The sequence below is a fragment of the Salmo salar genome, chromosome ssa14, assembly GCF_905237065.1.
Source record: "Salmo salar chromosome ssa14, Ssal_v3.1, whole genome shotgun sequence".
Lineage (NCBI taxonomy): Eukaryota > Metazoa > Chordata > Actinopteri > Salmoniformes > Salmonidae > Salmo > Salmo salar.
This window is the reverse complement of record NC_059455.1, coordinates 81,012,787-81,027,078: the sequence shown is the minus strand read 5'-3', so window position 1 is coordinate 81,027,078 and position 14,292 is coordinate 81,012,787. Positions and strand designations below refer to the sequence as shown.

General features: G+C 46.5%; 1 protein-coding gene across 23 annotated transcripts in view; it reads left to right on the top strand.

Moving 5' to 3' along the window:
* Positions 1–14,292, top strand: part of LOC106570401 (focal adhesion kinase 1) — a 206,316-nt gene that overhangs the window by 148,065 nt on the left and 43,959 nt on the right. For all 23 annotated transcript variants that reach the window (XM_045694856.1, XM_045694851.1, XM_045694850.1 and 20 more), the window contains one exon: positions 5,507–5,561. In XM_045694856.1, coding sequence (XP_045550812.1) covers positions 5,507–5,561 — 55 coding nt within the window. The remainder of the gene's footprint in view (positions 1–5,506; positions 5,562–14,292) is intronic.

Below are 14,292 nucleotides of genomic sequence, written 5' to 3'. Positions count from 1 at the left end.
TATTAAGCATGATATGAAACAAGGGAGAGACCACACAGATGTGTTAATTTGACTGTTCTGTAGCCCACTGCTAGTTATCCTACTGCTAGTTATCCTACTGCTAGTTATCCTACTGCTAGTTATCCTACTGCTAGTTATCCTACTGCTAGTTATCCTACTGCTAGTAGCGTACTGCTAGTAACTCTCTCTCTTTCACACTCTCCCCTCTGCTCCGTGGATAATGGTGCTGGGGCTCAGTGTGCTGGCTAGAGTTAGTTCCAGGTCAGTCTGTCCACTTGCCCAAAGACACAGAGCCCAGCAAGGGGGGGGGGGGTACAATTGTATTTGATGTTTTATAGACAATACAAAACATACACATACAAACGACAACATCGTACAAACTTCAACTACATCACACCTGCCCAGACCCACTAGCACAAACCCCCATCTCCAGCACCAGCATCACTTTCCTCCACATGGCCTGAAACTGTAGCCCACACACTTTCAATATTTAAATAATAAATCATTAGATTTTTTCCAATTGTGTTAATGATGGCGGATTGATTGATTTCCACGTTTTTAGTATAAGCAGCTTGGATTACTGTCGGGCCAGGGAGACAGACAGGAGAGAGGATTTTCTGAGCCTAGGGGAAGTCATCATGTTGTGTTTCAGCACTGTTAATACTACAGAGTGTGTTTCCTCTTGATTTAACATAGCTAAGTTAAGGCATTATAGATCCACAGCATCTGTTTGTGCCATCATGCCAACTCCCTGTCACGGCATACAGATCCTTAAATGCACCTAGATCCTCACTGACATGCACAGACGGACAGTAGCATTGCTCTGCTCCCAGAAAAGCTTCATCACACTATTGCCAAGGCAGCATCAATTTTATGGCAGGTTTTGTGGCCCCGGCCTTATAAATGACGTGGATTGATTCTGGTTAATGGCCAGCCGGATGTAAGTGGCTTTCGGAGCGCCTCTGATTTTTTCGGACAAATATTTTAGATTGAACACACACAAGAATGGTGTATAGGTATAAAAGACAAGTATACAATTCTTATCTAAACATAAAAGAGCAGACAAGAACAACAAGACCCAGAGTTCTGGGTACAAAACTAATATTACAAAACAAGACATACAGAACAAGGACAGGTAGAAAGAAAGAGGGTAGATGTCACCCCCCCACGTATTCCCCCCCTTTATCCCCCCCCCCCCGACTGCTCGGGTGGTGGGGCCAGCACACGCTGCCCAAAGGTAGATTAAAATATTACAATTGAGAGTGCGTTAAAAAGTACAAACTCACAGCGCCGACTGGTCCAAGTGAGAGAGGAAAGGCTGCCAGATTTGATCAAATGTTGATCATTTATTGTTCAGAATATATCTAATTATTTCTAAGTGTACAGTGTTTGCCAATTCGCTGAGCCATAATTTGGTAGAGGGCGCTTCTCTCCTTTTCCAAAACAACAAGATTCATTTTTTTGCCGAAATGAGACTGTAAGAGATGAGTTGTTTTGGGGTTGGTTAATCTGTTTAGGAATCAGACACTCCCAGGATTATCAGAAGAGGGTCTGGGTCTATTGAAGTCTCCAGAACTTCAGAGAGGATCCAAAAAATTCCACACCAATCACCATACAAGTTAGAGCACAGGGCAAAGCAGTGGAGTAGTGTACCCTGCTCAGCCTGGCATTTATCACACATAGGGGATGTACCAGGAAATATCCTATGCAGTTTGGTTTTGGAATAGTGTAATCTGTGTAATACCTTGAATTGTATGAGATGATGTCTGGAGTTAATGGAGCAGGTGTGTATATACTCCAAGCTGTCTTCCCAGTCTGCTACCGAAATATCAGTCCCTAGTTCTTCCTCCCATTTTGCCTTAATGGCATCTGTAGAAGGTGTGCTAACAGATTGAAGAGCGTCATATAGACGAGATATCAGTTTGTCTGAGGTGGGGCATATTTGTATGCATCTGTAAAACATGGGAGGTTTATTAGCATTCCCAAATGTTGGGAGGTGTTTTCTAACATAGTCTCTAATTTGTAGGTATCTGAAAAAGTTACTTCTGGGAAGATTATAAGTTTCCCTCAGCAACTCAAAGGAAGCAAAGGTCCCTTCTATATATAAATCCCCTATGGTACTTATCCCCAACTCTCCCCATCGCTCAAAGGTGTTATCAAGGTTAGAGGGGGCAAAGGAGGGATTCCTGGCAACAGGGAGCATGAATGATATTGGTCTAAGCTCAAAGTGGACTTTAATTTGCTTCCAGATTCGGACTGTGCTATGTATAATAGGATTGTTCCTATAAAGTGACATCTCCAGATTGACAGGAGACAAAATCACAGCTCCAATAGTGAAGGGGTGACACTCCTCACGCTCCATACTAAGCCAGCTGGATGGCGGAGGTGCATCATCCAGACAAAACGTAACAGCGCGGAGGTTAGTGGCCCAATAGTAAAATATACAATTTGGGAGAGACAATCCTCCTTCCATCTTGGATTTACAGAGGTGTTTTTTTACCTATCCTGTGTGTTTTATAATCCCAGATGAAAGGATTGATAATTGAGTCCAGTTGTTTATGAAAAGATTTAGGTATAAATACTGGGATGTTCTGGTATAGGTAGAGCAGTTGTGGGAGGAAGACCATTTTAATGGCATTAATTCTTCCGAGCAGAGAAATTGGGAGAGTTCTCCAAAATTGTATATTTGCCTTGAGTTTTTGCATCAGAGAGGGGAAATTCTCTTTAAATAGTAAGGAGTATTGTTTGGTAACTACAATTCCGAGGTAGGTACATTTTTCTGAAGATAACTTAACTGGAAGATGTTCTAGCAAGGAGGTGTTTTGCAACCGTATGGGCATTAATTCACTCTTGTTCCAATTTATTCTGTATCCCGAGAAGGTACCAAACAAATTAATCACATCAAGAATAGCTGGAATACTAGCTTGGGGTTCTGTTACATAGAGGAGAATGTCATCTGCGTATAGAGAGATCTTATTTAGAGTATCTTTAGTATTATAGCCGTGTATTGCTGGGCGACAATGATTGGTTAGTGATTGGTATTCTTGCACAGGGGTTCCTATATAAAAGCTGGATCCAATTTATGAACCCATCTCCAATATTACATTTCTGTAGGACCTTGAATAGATAGGACCACTCAACTTGGTCAAAGGCCTTTTCAGCGTCAAGAGATATAACGGCAAGGTCCACGTTAGGTAACCTCTGAGAATACATAATGTTGAAGAGGCGCCTGAGATTGAAGAATGAGTTTCTGCTAGGGATAAAGCCGGTCTGGTTCGAATGGACCAATTTGCCAATTAAAGTGCTAAGCCAGAGTTTTTGCTAAAATCTTTTGGTCTGTATTAAGGAGGGATATTGGTCTGTATGACCCTACCTCTTCCGGATCTTTACCCTTCTTATGTATAACTGTAATGAACGCCTCATCCAAAGTGGATGGGAGAGCTCCATCCTCATTGGCCTGAACCAACATTTTGTGCAGGTAGGGAGAGAGCATGTTGCTGAATGTTTTATAGAATTCACCAGGGTATACATCTGGGCCCGGGGTCTTGCCACTCTGTAGAGATTGAATTGTTTCTCGAATTTCTTCAAGAGATATTTCCTTATTCAGGAAGTTAGAATCTTCCTGGTTCAGGGCAGGAAGATTACAGTCCTCCAAAAAGTTTAGCATAATTAAGGTTTTAGGATCCGCTTTAGATGTATATAGAGTCTCATAAAACTGACGGAATCTGTCATTGATGTCTTTGGGGGAAGAGAGTAATTCCCCAGATGCAGATTTAACTTTGTGAATCATTTGGTCACTCACATTTTTTCAAAGTTGTCTGGTGAGTAATTTGTGTGGTTTGTCACCAAACTCAAAATATTTTTGCTTGGCATAGAGAAAAGATTTAGCAATTTTAGCTGAGAGAGTCTAATTATATTCAAATTTTAAAGAGGTAATTATTTGATGTTTCTCCATAGATGGATGGCTAGCATTCTCCCTATCCAGTAAGTGAATTTGTCCCTCCAGTTCTACCAATTTTCCTCTGTTTTGCCTACTCCTGGCAGTCTGAAAGGAGATGATGCAGCCTGCGCCTCTGGTTTTAACAAGCTATCTTTTAATAGAGACCAAATTATGAAATGATTGTGTGGAATGGATGAGGTTATAGGCTTTAAACAATATGCTGTCTTTTCTCTTCTACGATGTGAGGGCTCTCTTTCCCTCTTTCTCTGAAGTCTTCTTTTCTGCTACTGTCTCTGTCTCTCTCTCTCAATTCAATTGTTCAATTTCAATTTAAGGGCTTTATTGGCATGGGAAACATATGTTAACATTGCCAAAGCAAGTGAAATAGATAATAAACAAAAGTGAAATAAACAATAAATATTAACAGTAAACATTACACTCACAAAAGTACCAAAAGAATAAAGACATTTCAAATGTCATATTATGTGCAAATAGTTAAAGTGCAAAGGGGAAAATAAATAAACATAAATATGGGTTGTTTTTATTTATTTATTTACAATGGTGTTTGTTCTTCACTGGTTGCCCTAATCTTGTGGCAACAGGTCACAAGTCTTGCTGCTGTGATATTTCACACTGTGTTATTTCACCCAGTAGATATGGGAGTTTATCAAAATTAGGTTTGTTTTCAAATTCTTTGTGGATCTGTGTAATCTGAGAGAAATATGTCTCTCTAATATGGTCATACATTTGGCAGTAGGTTACGAAGTGCAGTTTAGTTTCCACCTCATTTTGTGGGCAGTGTGCACATAGCCTGTCTTCTCTTGAAAGCCAGGTCTGCCTATGGCTGCCTTTCTCAATAGCAAGGCTATGCTCTGTGTTGCTGTTGATCCAACCTTGGGAAAATCCACTCTCTTTTTCTCTGTCTGTCTGTCTGTCTGTCTGTCTGTCTGTCTGTCTGTCTGTCTGTCTGTCTGTCTGTCTGTCTGTCTGTCTGTCTGTCTGTCTGTCTGTCTGTCTGTCTGTCTGTCTGTCTGTCTGTCTGTCTGTCTGTCTGTCTGTCTGTCTGTCTGTCTGTCTGTCTGTCTGTCTGTCTGTCTGTGTCTCTCGCTCTCTCTCGCTCTGGCCCACACATTTTGTTTCCTCCTCACTGTACACTGACAAATCAGTTGTGTTGTGTGGTAAACTTCAGAGAAGTCCTACTAATGGCCCTGAGTAAATGGATGTGTTTCTCTCTCCTTTCCCTGGTAGATTGGTATCAGAGAGGTGAAGTTCCATCAGGGGACTGTTTTGAGGAGTTGAGGCTAGACATTTTGCATTCTCATTTTGGCAATGGTACAAACTGTTTTTATATATATATATATTTGACTGTATTTCACTTTATTCAGACAGAGATTGTAGGAAATGAGAGAGTAGACATAGTGAGGATGAAGATGCAGAATAGCGGTGGGGCCAGGATTCGTACCCATGCTGGGGTGGTGTTTATGTGTTGTCTGCTAGACCAGCCTCAGGCACTGGTCTCACTAAACTGACGCTGTCCTTTATCCTCTTTTTATTTCTTCTTTACAGAAAAGATGTGGGCTTAAGAAGATTCTTCCCCAAGAGTTTACTGGATTCAGTCAAGGTGAGATGATGCTTCACAAAAAATCTGTTCATTCTTTCAGGGCCATCGATGAGAATATATCCTCAAGGACCAGTCAGTCTCCAATGCATTCTCAGAGAGCACCGACCGCCGCCTCATATGAATGTAGCACGCACTTTGAAGATTCCGTATTTCCTTTCTTCCCTCTGAAGTGTCTTCTAGCTGTGTGTGTGGATCTCTTGGTTCTGTGGCCTTTGTTCCAGCCTGGGACAGGCAGAGTTGGCCTAGTTCTAGGCTAGCATTCCTCGTACATACAGGCCTGTGGGGGAAAGAGCCCCAGCTGAATCAAACCCACTCATTTGTTGACTCCTCTCATCTCGCATCACAACAGCGCCAGACATCCACAGGGATAAACAGTGTGGAAATGATCCCATTTACTGTTCTATATACTGTACTGTATAAGACAGCTTTTTTAGTTTTTGGCCTAAAGCCAGTCACACACACACACACACACGCACACACACAGAGACAGTCTACCAGGAAAACCCACCATCAAGGCTCTGTTAAATATGCTAAACTCTGCCAGCCGTGCAAGGACTTTAGCATATTTAACAGAGCCCTGATGGTGGGTTTTCCTGGTAGACTGTCTGTGTGTGTGTGTGTGTGTGTGTGTGTGTGTGTGTGTGTGTGTGTGTGTGTGTGTGTGTGTGTGTGTGTGTGTGTGTGTGTGTCTCAGCCGCCAACCATGTGTGTGATGTGATGGATTTATGGCACGTGTGTGGGTGTACAGAGCTGTGGGGGTGCCACAATGGGGCGGCGTGAACGTGGGGCCCAGTGCCCTGGGGAAGGGTGCATTGGAGTCGGTGAAAGATGGGTGGACAGATGCTCTGCCTGGAGGTGTGGGTGGTGCCTAACCCCACAGCCCCACATGTCACTGCTAAACCCACTTCATACCCCCCCTTCTGTCAGGCCCCTGTGCCTCAGAGTTACCATCCTTCCCTCCCCTCCCTCCATCCATTGAACATCCAACCCCCCCCATGTGTGTAAAACCATAATCCTTCTGGAAATGACTCTCCCCTACGTCACAATGACATGGTGAACAGATGAAGCTTTCAGCGATGAACTGAAGCCACACGCACGCGCACACACCCACTCTGACACACACACATACACACTCCAGACTCCCCCACACACACCCACTCTGACACACATACACACTCCAGACTCCCCCACACACACCCACTCTGATACACATACACACTCCAGACTCCCCCACACACACCCACTCTGATACACATACACACTCCAGACTCCCCCACACACACACCCACTCTGATACACATACACACTCCAGACTCCCCCACACACACCCACTCTGATACACATACACACTCCAGACTCCCCACACACACCACTCTGATACACATACACACTCCAGACTCCCCCACACACACCCACTCTGATACACATACACACTCCAGACTCCCCCACACACACACCCACTCTGATACACATACACACTCCAGACTCCCCCACACACACACCCACTCTGATACACATACACACTCCAGACTCCCCCACACACACACACTCTGATACACATACACACTCCAGACTCCCCCACACACACCCCCACTCTGATACACATACACACTCCAGACTCCCCACACACACCCACTCTGATACACATACACACTCCAGACTCCCCCACACACACACACTCTGATACACATACACACTCCAGACTCCCCACACACACCCACTCTGATACACATACACACTCCAGACTCCCCCACACACACACCCACTCTGATACACATACACACTCCAGACTCCCCACACACACCCACTCTGATACACATACACACTCCAGACTCCCCCACACACACCCCACTCTGACACACACACATACACACTCCAGACTCCCCACACACACCCCCACTCTGACACACACACACACACACACTCCAGACTCCCCACACACACCCCCACTCTGATACACATACACACTCCAGACACCCCCACACACACCCACTCTGATACACATACACACTCCAGACTCCCCACACACACACCCACTCTGATACACATACACACTCCAGACTCCCCCACACACACCCACTCTGATACACATACACACTCCAGACTCCCCCACACACCCCCACTCTGATACACATACACACTCCAGACTCCCCACACACACACACTCTGATACACATACACACTCCAGACTCCCCCACACACACCCACTCTGATACACATACACACTCCAGACTCCCCCACACACCCCCACTCTGATACACATACACACTCCAGACTCCCCCACACACACACACTCTGATACACATACACACTCCAGACTCCCCCACACACACCCACTCTGATACACATACACACTCCAGACTCCCCCACACACCCCCACTCTGATACACATACACACTCCAGACTCCCCCACACACACCCCCACTCTGACACACACATACACACTCCAGACTCCCCCACACACACCCCCACTCTGACACACATACACACTCCAGACTCCCCCACACACCCCCACTCTGATACACATACACACTCCAGACTCCCCCACACACCCCCACTCTGATACACATACACACTCCAGACTCCCCCACACACACACACTCTGATACACATACACACTCCAGACTCCCCCACACACACCCACTCTGATACACATACACACTCCAGACTCCCCCACACACACCCCCACTCTGACACACACACATACACACTCCAGACTCCCCCACACACACCCCCACTCTGACACACATACACACTCCAGACTCCCCCAAACACACCCACTCTGACACACACACACACTGTTTTGATGAAGATAAATATGTTAACACATTTATTCTCGCTCCTATCCACTCCACTGGACAGAGAACATTACCTGGCAGATGGCTGAGGTCGGAGTATAACTCACTGAAAGCGTAATCAAATTAGGCAATAAAATAAATGATTGATTACACAGAGGTTGACATTTACATAATTACCATCGCCAGGTTTACAGCAGAAGCTTTCCATTTAGAGAGATGATGACAGGCTCTGCTAGAAAAAGTGGAGGGAAACGTGAGTTTAATTTGGTTTGGCACCAGAGTCAACAATGGTGTGTCCCAAATAGCACCCTGTTATCTCTAAAGTGCACTACTTTTTACTATGGACCCTAGTCAAAAGTAGTGCACTATATAGGGCACAGGTGCCAAAGTCCACGGAATGGGTTTGACATCTATGATATAGGGAAGAGGGTGCCATTCAGGATGAATCCAGTGTCAGAGGATGTCTTGTAAGTGCTTTAGAATGATGTACTTGTGTGACATTCCAACCTGTTTTACATCCAATTTGAATGGACAGCTCCACCTGATGGGTTGACTTTATGCTGGAACAGGACTCTATATGCTCAGAAATCCACTTTTTAATAGTGAATATTCTGATCTTTTTCAGGTCAAAACATCTGTTACAACTACAGTACTATAAGTTGTCTTTATGCTGTCAATGTCTTTCAAAGTACTACTTTGTATATCCCGGGGGGAACGTGCAATTAGTTTGCCTGTGCCAACATTAAAACACATCATCAAGCGTAGTCAAAAGGCATAGAATAAATACAGATTCAGAAAGATTCATCTATACACATCAGTACACTACTGTACTGTAGCAACTGTAGGCCAGCTCACTGGCCCTACTCAGCTCTGTCTCTGTCCAGGGCCCCTCCCTCCTCACCAGGGTTCTTAGGGGAGATGGAGAGATACTCTGAGCTCAGCTTCCTGTCAGGAAGGGTGGAGGGGACAAGCTCTGTGATTACTCTACATGTTACTATTATGTTCTACAGTAACTAAGACCTCCAGATAGGATCAGGGGATACATTCCTAGAATTCCGGTGTTTTCAGACCCCGTGTCTGTTAAGTGGAGTCTAAAATGCTGCATTTATAAGTTGTTGATTTTAAAAGCCAGTATGCAGACTAATAGGATAGACAGCTGTCAGCATAAGTCCTTGATGAATCAGCCTAACTCTGCAGGGAGTTGATTTACATTACATAATTGCAGTGCCATGTTTAATTAGAAGGGTGTGTGTGTGTGTGTGTGTGTGTGTGTGTGTGTGTGTGTGTGTGTGTGTGTGTGTGTGTGTGTGTGTGTGTGTGTGTGTGTGTGTCCCAGTCAGTGTGTGTGTGTGTGTGTGTGTCCCAGTCAGTGTGTGTGTGTCCCAGTCAGTGTGTGTGTGTCCCAGTCAGTGTGTGTGTGTGTCCCAGTCAGTGTGTGTGTGTCCCAGTCAGTGTGTGTGTGTCCCAGTCAGTGTGTGTGTGTCCCAGTCAGTGTGTGTGTGTGTCTCAGTCAGTGTGTGTGTGTGTCTCAGTCAGTGTGTGTGTGTGTGTCTCAGTCAGTGTGTGTGTGTGTCCCAGTCAGTGTGTGTGTGTGTGTGTGTGTCCCAGTCAGTGTGTGTGTGTGTCCCAGTCAGTGTGTGTGTGTCCCAGTCAGTGTGTGTGTGTCTCAGTCAGTGTGTGTGTGTCTCAGTCAGGTGTGTGTGTGTCCCAGTCAGTGTGTGTGTGTGTGTCCCAGTCAGTGTGTGTGTGTGTGTGTCCCAGTCAGTGTGTGTGTGTCCCAGTCAGTGTGTGTGTGTGTCTAGTCTGTGTGTGTGTGTCTCAGTCAGTGTGTGTGTGTCTCAGTCAGTGTGTGTGTGTGTGTGTCTCAGTCAGTGTGTGTGTGTGTCCCAGTCAGTGTGTGTGTGTGTCTCAGTCAGTGTGTGTGTGTGTCTCAGTCAGTGTGTGTGTGTGTCTCAGTCAGTGTGTGTGTGTGTGTCTCAGTCAGTGTGTGTGTGTGTGTGTCCCAGTCAGTGTGTGTGTGTGTCTCAGTCAGTGTGTGTGTGTGTCTCAGTCAGTGTGTGTGTGTGTCTCAGTCAGTGTGTGTGTGTGTGTGTGTGTGTCCCAGTCAGTGTGTGTGTGTGTCTCAGTCAGTGTGTGTGTGTGTGTGTCCCAGTCAGTGTGTGTGTGTGTGTGTGTGTCTCAGTCAGTGTGTGTGTGTGTGTGTGTGTGTGTGTGTGTGTGTGTGTCTCAGTCAGTGTGTGTGTGTGTGTGTGTGTGTCCCAGTCAGTGTGTGTGTGTGTGTCTCAGTCAGTGTGTGTGTGTGTCTCAGTCAGTGTGTGTGTGTGTCTCAGTCAGTGTGTGTGTGTGTGTCCCAGTCAGTGTGTGTGTGTGTCTCAGTCAGTGTGTGTGTGTGTCTCAGTCAGTGTGTGTGTCCCAGTCAGTGTGTGTGTGTGTCCCAGTCAGTGTGTGTGTGTCTCAGTCAGTGTGTGTGTGTGTGTCCCAGTCAGTGTGTGTGTGTGTCCCAGTCAGTGTGTGTGTGTGTCTCAGTCAGTGTGTGTGTGTGTGTGTCTCAGTCAGTGTGTGTGTGTGTCTCAGTCAGTGTGTGTGTGTGTGTCTCAGTCAGTGTGTGTGTGTGTCTCAGTGTGTGTGTGTGTGTGTGTCTCAGTCAGTGTGTGTGTGTGTCTCAGTCAGTGTGTGTGTGTGTGTGTCCCAGTCAGTGTGTGTGTGTGTGTGTGTGTGTCTCAGTCAGTGTGTGTGTGTGTCTCAGTCAGTGTGTGTGTGTGTCTCAGTCAGTGTGTGTGTGTGTGTCTCAGTCAGTGTGTGTGTGTGTGTCTCAGTCAGTGTGTGTGTGTGTGTCCCAGTCAGTGTGTGTGTGTCCCAGTCAGTGTGTGTGTGTCCCAGTCAGTGTGTGTGTGTGTCTCAGTCAGTCAGTGTGTGTGTGTCCCAGTCAGGTGTGTGTGTGTGTCTCAGTCAGTGTGTGTGTGTGTGTCCCAGTCAGTGTGTGTGTGTGTGTCTCAGTCAGTGTGTGTGTGTGTCTCAGTCAGTGGTGTGTGTGTCCCAGTCAGTGTGTGTGTGTGTCTCAGTCAGTGTGTGTGTGTGTGTCCCAGTCAGTGTGTGTGTGTGTCCCAGTCAGTGTGTGTGTGTGTCCCAGTCAGTGTGTGTGTCCCAGTCAGTGTGTGTGTGTGTCTCAGTCAGTGTGTGTGTGTGTCCCAGTCAGTGTGTGTGTGTCCCAGTCAGTGTGTGTGTGTGTCCCAGTCAGTGTGTGTGTGTGTCCCAGTCAGTGTGTGTGTGTGTCCCAGTCAGTGTGTGTGTGTGTGTCCCAGTCAGTGTGTGTGTGTGTCCCAGTCAGTGTGTGTGTGTGTCCCAGTCAGTGTGTGTGTGTCTCAGTCAGTGTGTGTGTGTGTGTCCCAGTCAGTGTGTGTGTGTGTGTCCCAGTCAGTGTGTGTGTGTCCCAGTCAGTGTGTGTGTGTGTCTCAGTCAGTGTGTGTGTGTCCCAGTCAGTGTGTGTGTGTCCCAGTCAGTGTGTGTGTGTGTCCCAGTCAGTGTGTGTGTGTGTCTCAGTCAGTGTGTGTGTGTCTCAGTCAGTGTGTGTGTGTGTCTCAGTCAGTGTGTGTGTGTCCCAGTCAGTGTGTGTGTGTGTCTCAGTCAGTGTGTGTGTGTGTCTCAGTCAGTGTGTGTGTGTGTCCCAGTCAGTGTGTGTGTGTGTCTCAGTCAGTGTGTGTGTGTGTGTCTCAGTCAGGTGTGTGTGTGTGTCCCAGTCAGTGTGTGTGTGTGTCCCAGTCAGTGTGTGTGTGTGTGTGTGTGTGTGTGTGTGTGTGTCTCAGTCATGTGTGTGTGTGTCTCAGTCATGTGTGTGTGTGTGTCCCAGTCAGGTGTGTGTGTGTCTCAGTCAGTGTGTGTGTGTGTCTCAGTCAGTGTGTGTGTGTGTGTCCCAGTCAGTGTGTGTGTGTGTGTGTGTGTGTCTCAGTCAGTGTGTGTGTGTGTGTCTCAGTCAGTGTGTGTGTGTGTGTCTCAGTCAGTGTGTGTGTGTGTGTCTCAGTCAGTGTGTGTGTGTGTCTCAGTCAGTGTGTGTGTGTGTGTGTCCCAGTCAGTGTGTGTGTGTGTGTCCCAGTCAGTGTGTGTGTGTGTCCCAGTCAGTGTGTGTGTGTGTCCCAGTCAGTGTGTGTGTGTGTCTCAGTCAGTGTGTGTGTGTCTCAGTCAGTGTGTGTGTGTGTCTCAGTCAGTGTGTGTGTGTGTCCCAGTCAGTGTGTGTGTGTCTCAGTCAGTGTGTGTGTGTGTGTCCCAGTCAGTGTGTGTGTGTGTCCCAGTCAGTGTGTGTGTGTGTCCCAGTCAGTGTGTGTGTGTGTGTGTGTGTGTGTGTGTGTGTGTGTGTGTGTCTCAGTCAGTGTGTGTGTGTCTCAGTCAGTGTGTGTGTGTGTCCCAGTCAGTGTGTGTGTGTGTCTCAGTCAGTGTGTGTGTGTCTCAGTCAGTGTGTGTGTGTGTGTCCCAGTCAGTGTGTGTGTGTGTGTGTGTGTGTCTCAGTCAGTGTGTGTGTGTGTGTCTCAGTCAGTGTGTGTGTGTGTGTCTCAGTCAGTGTGTGTGTGTGTGTGTCTCAGTCAGTGTGTGTGTGTGTCTCAGTCAGTGTGTGTGTGTGTGTGTCTCAGTCAGTGTGTGTGTGTCTCAGTCAGTGTGTGTGTGTCTCAGTCAGTGTGTGTGTGTCCCAGTCAGTGTGTGTGTGTCCCAGTCAGTGTGTGTGTGTCCCAGTCAGTGTGTGTGTGTGTCCCAGTCAGTGTGTGTGTGTGTCTCAGTCATGTGTGTGTGTGTGTGTGTGTGTGTGTGTGTGTGTGTGTGTGTGTGTGTGTGTGTGTGTGTCTCAGTCAGTGTGTGTGTGTGTGTCCCAGTCAGTGTGTGTGTGTGTGTGTGTCTCAGTCAGTGTGTGTGTGTGTGTGTGTGTGTCTCAGTCAGTGTGTGTGTGTGTGTCTCAGTCAGTGTGTGTGTGTGTGTCTCAGTCAGTGTGTGTGTGTGTCTCAGTCAGTGTGTGTGTGTGTGTGTGTGTGTGTGTGTGTGTGTGTGTGTGTGTGTGTGTGTGTGTGTGTGTGTGTGTGTGTGTGTGTGTGTGTGTGTGTGTGTCTCAGTCAGTGTGTGTGTCTCAGTCAGTGTGTGTGTGTGTGTGTGTCTCAGTCAGTGTGTGTGTGTGTCTCAGTCAGTGTGTGTGTGTGTCAGTCAGTGTGTGTGTGTGTGTGTGTGTGTGTGTCTCAGTCAGTGTGTGTGTGTGTCTCAGTCAGTGTGTGTGTGTGTCAGTCAGTGTGTTTGTGTGTCAGTCAGTGTGTGTGTGTGTCTCAGTCAGTGTGTGTGTGTGTCTCAGTCAGTGTGTGTGTGTGTCAGTCAGTGTGTGTGTGTGTCTCAGTCAGTGTGTGTGTGTGTGTCAGTCAGTGTTTAGTAATAGTGTCAACATCAGCTGTCATTAAAGCACGATGTCTCATGCATGTTTAATGGAGTTTAAACTCACTGGCCGTGTAATGGACGACAGTGTCACTATTGACCCGGTCACATTGATCAGGCCAACAGCTCCGCTAGTCTCTGAACTGGTTCAACTCTGAACTGGTCTCTCTCACTCACTCGTGTGTACTAAATGGCACCCTATTCCCTTCACCCATTGGGCTCTGGTCAAAGTAAGGGCCACTATATTGGGAATTGGGTGCAATTTGGGACACAACCCCCCAGTCCCCTGCTATGACTCTAATTGGCATGACACTCAATATATATTCTCCAATCAATAGGATTATCAATATCATTCACTTCTTTCTCACAGAGGTACAGTGTATTAAAGTGATGGACAGCTTTTTTAATGTGGCGTTCTGGGATTCTGAAGGGGTAAGACAGTTCAGTCATGTTATACACTTTAAGAATCAATGGCTATATATCATTACTTTAAAACCCCTTCGAATGGATGTACTAATTCTAATTCTAAAGTA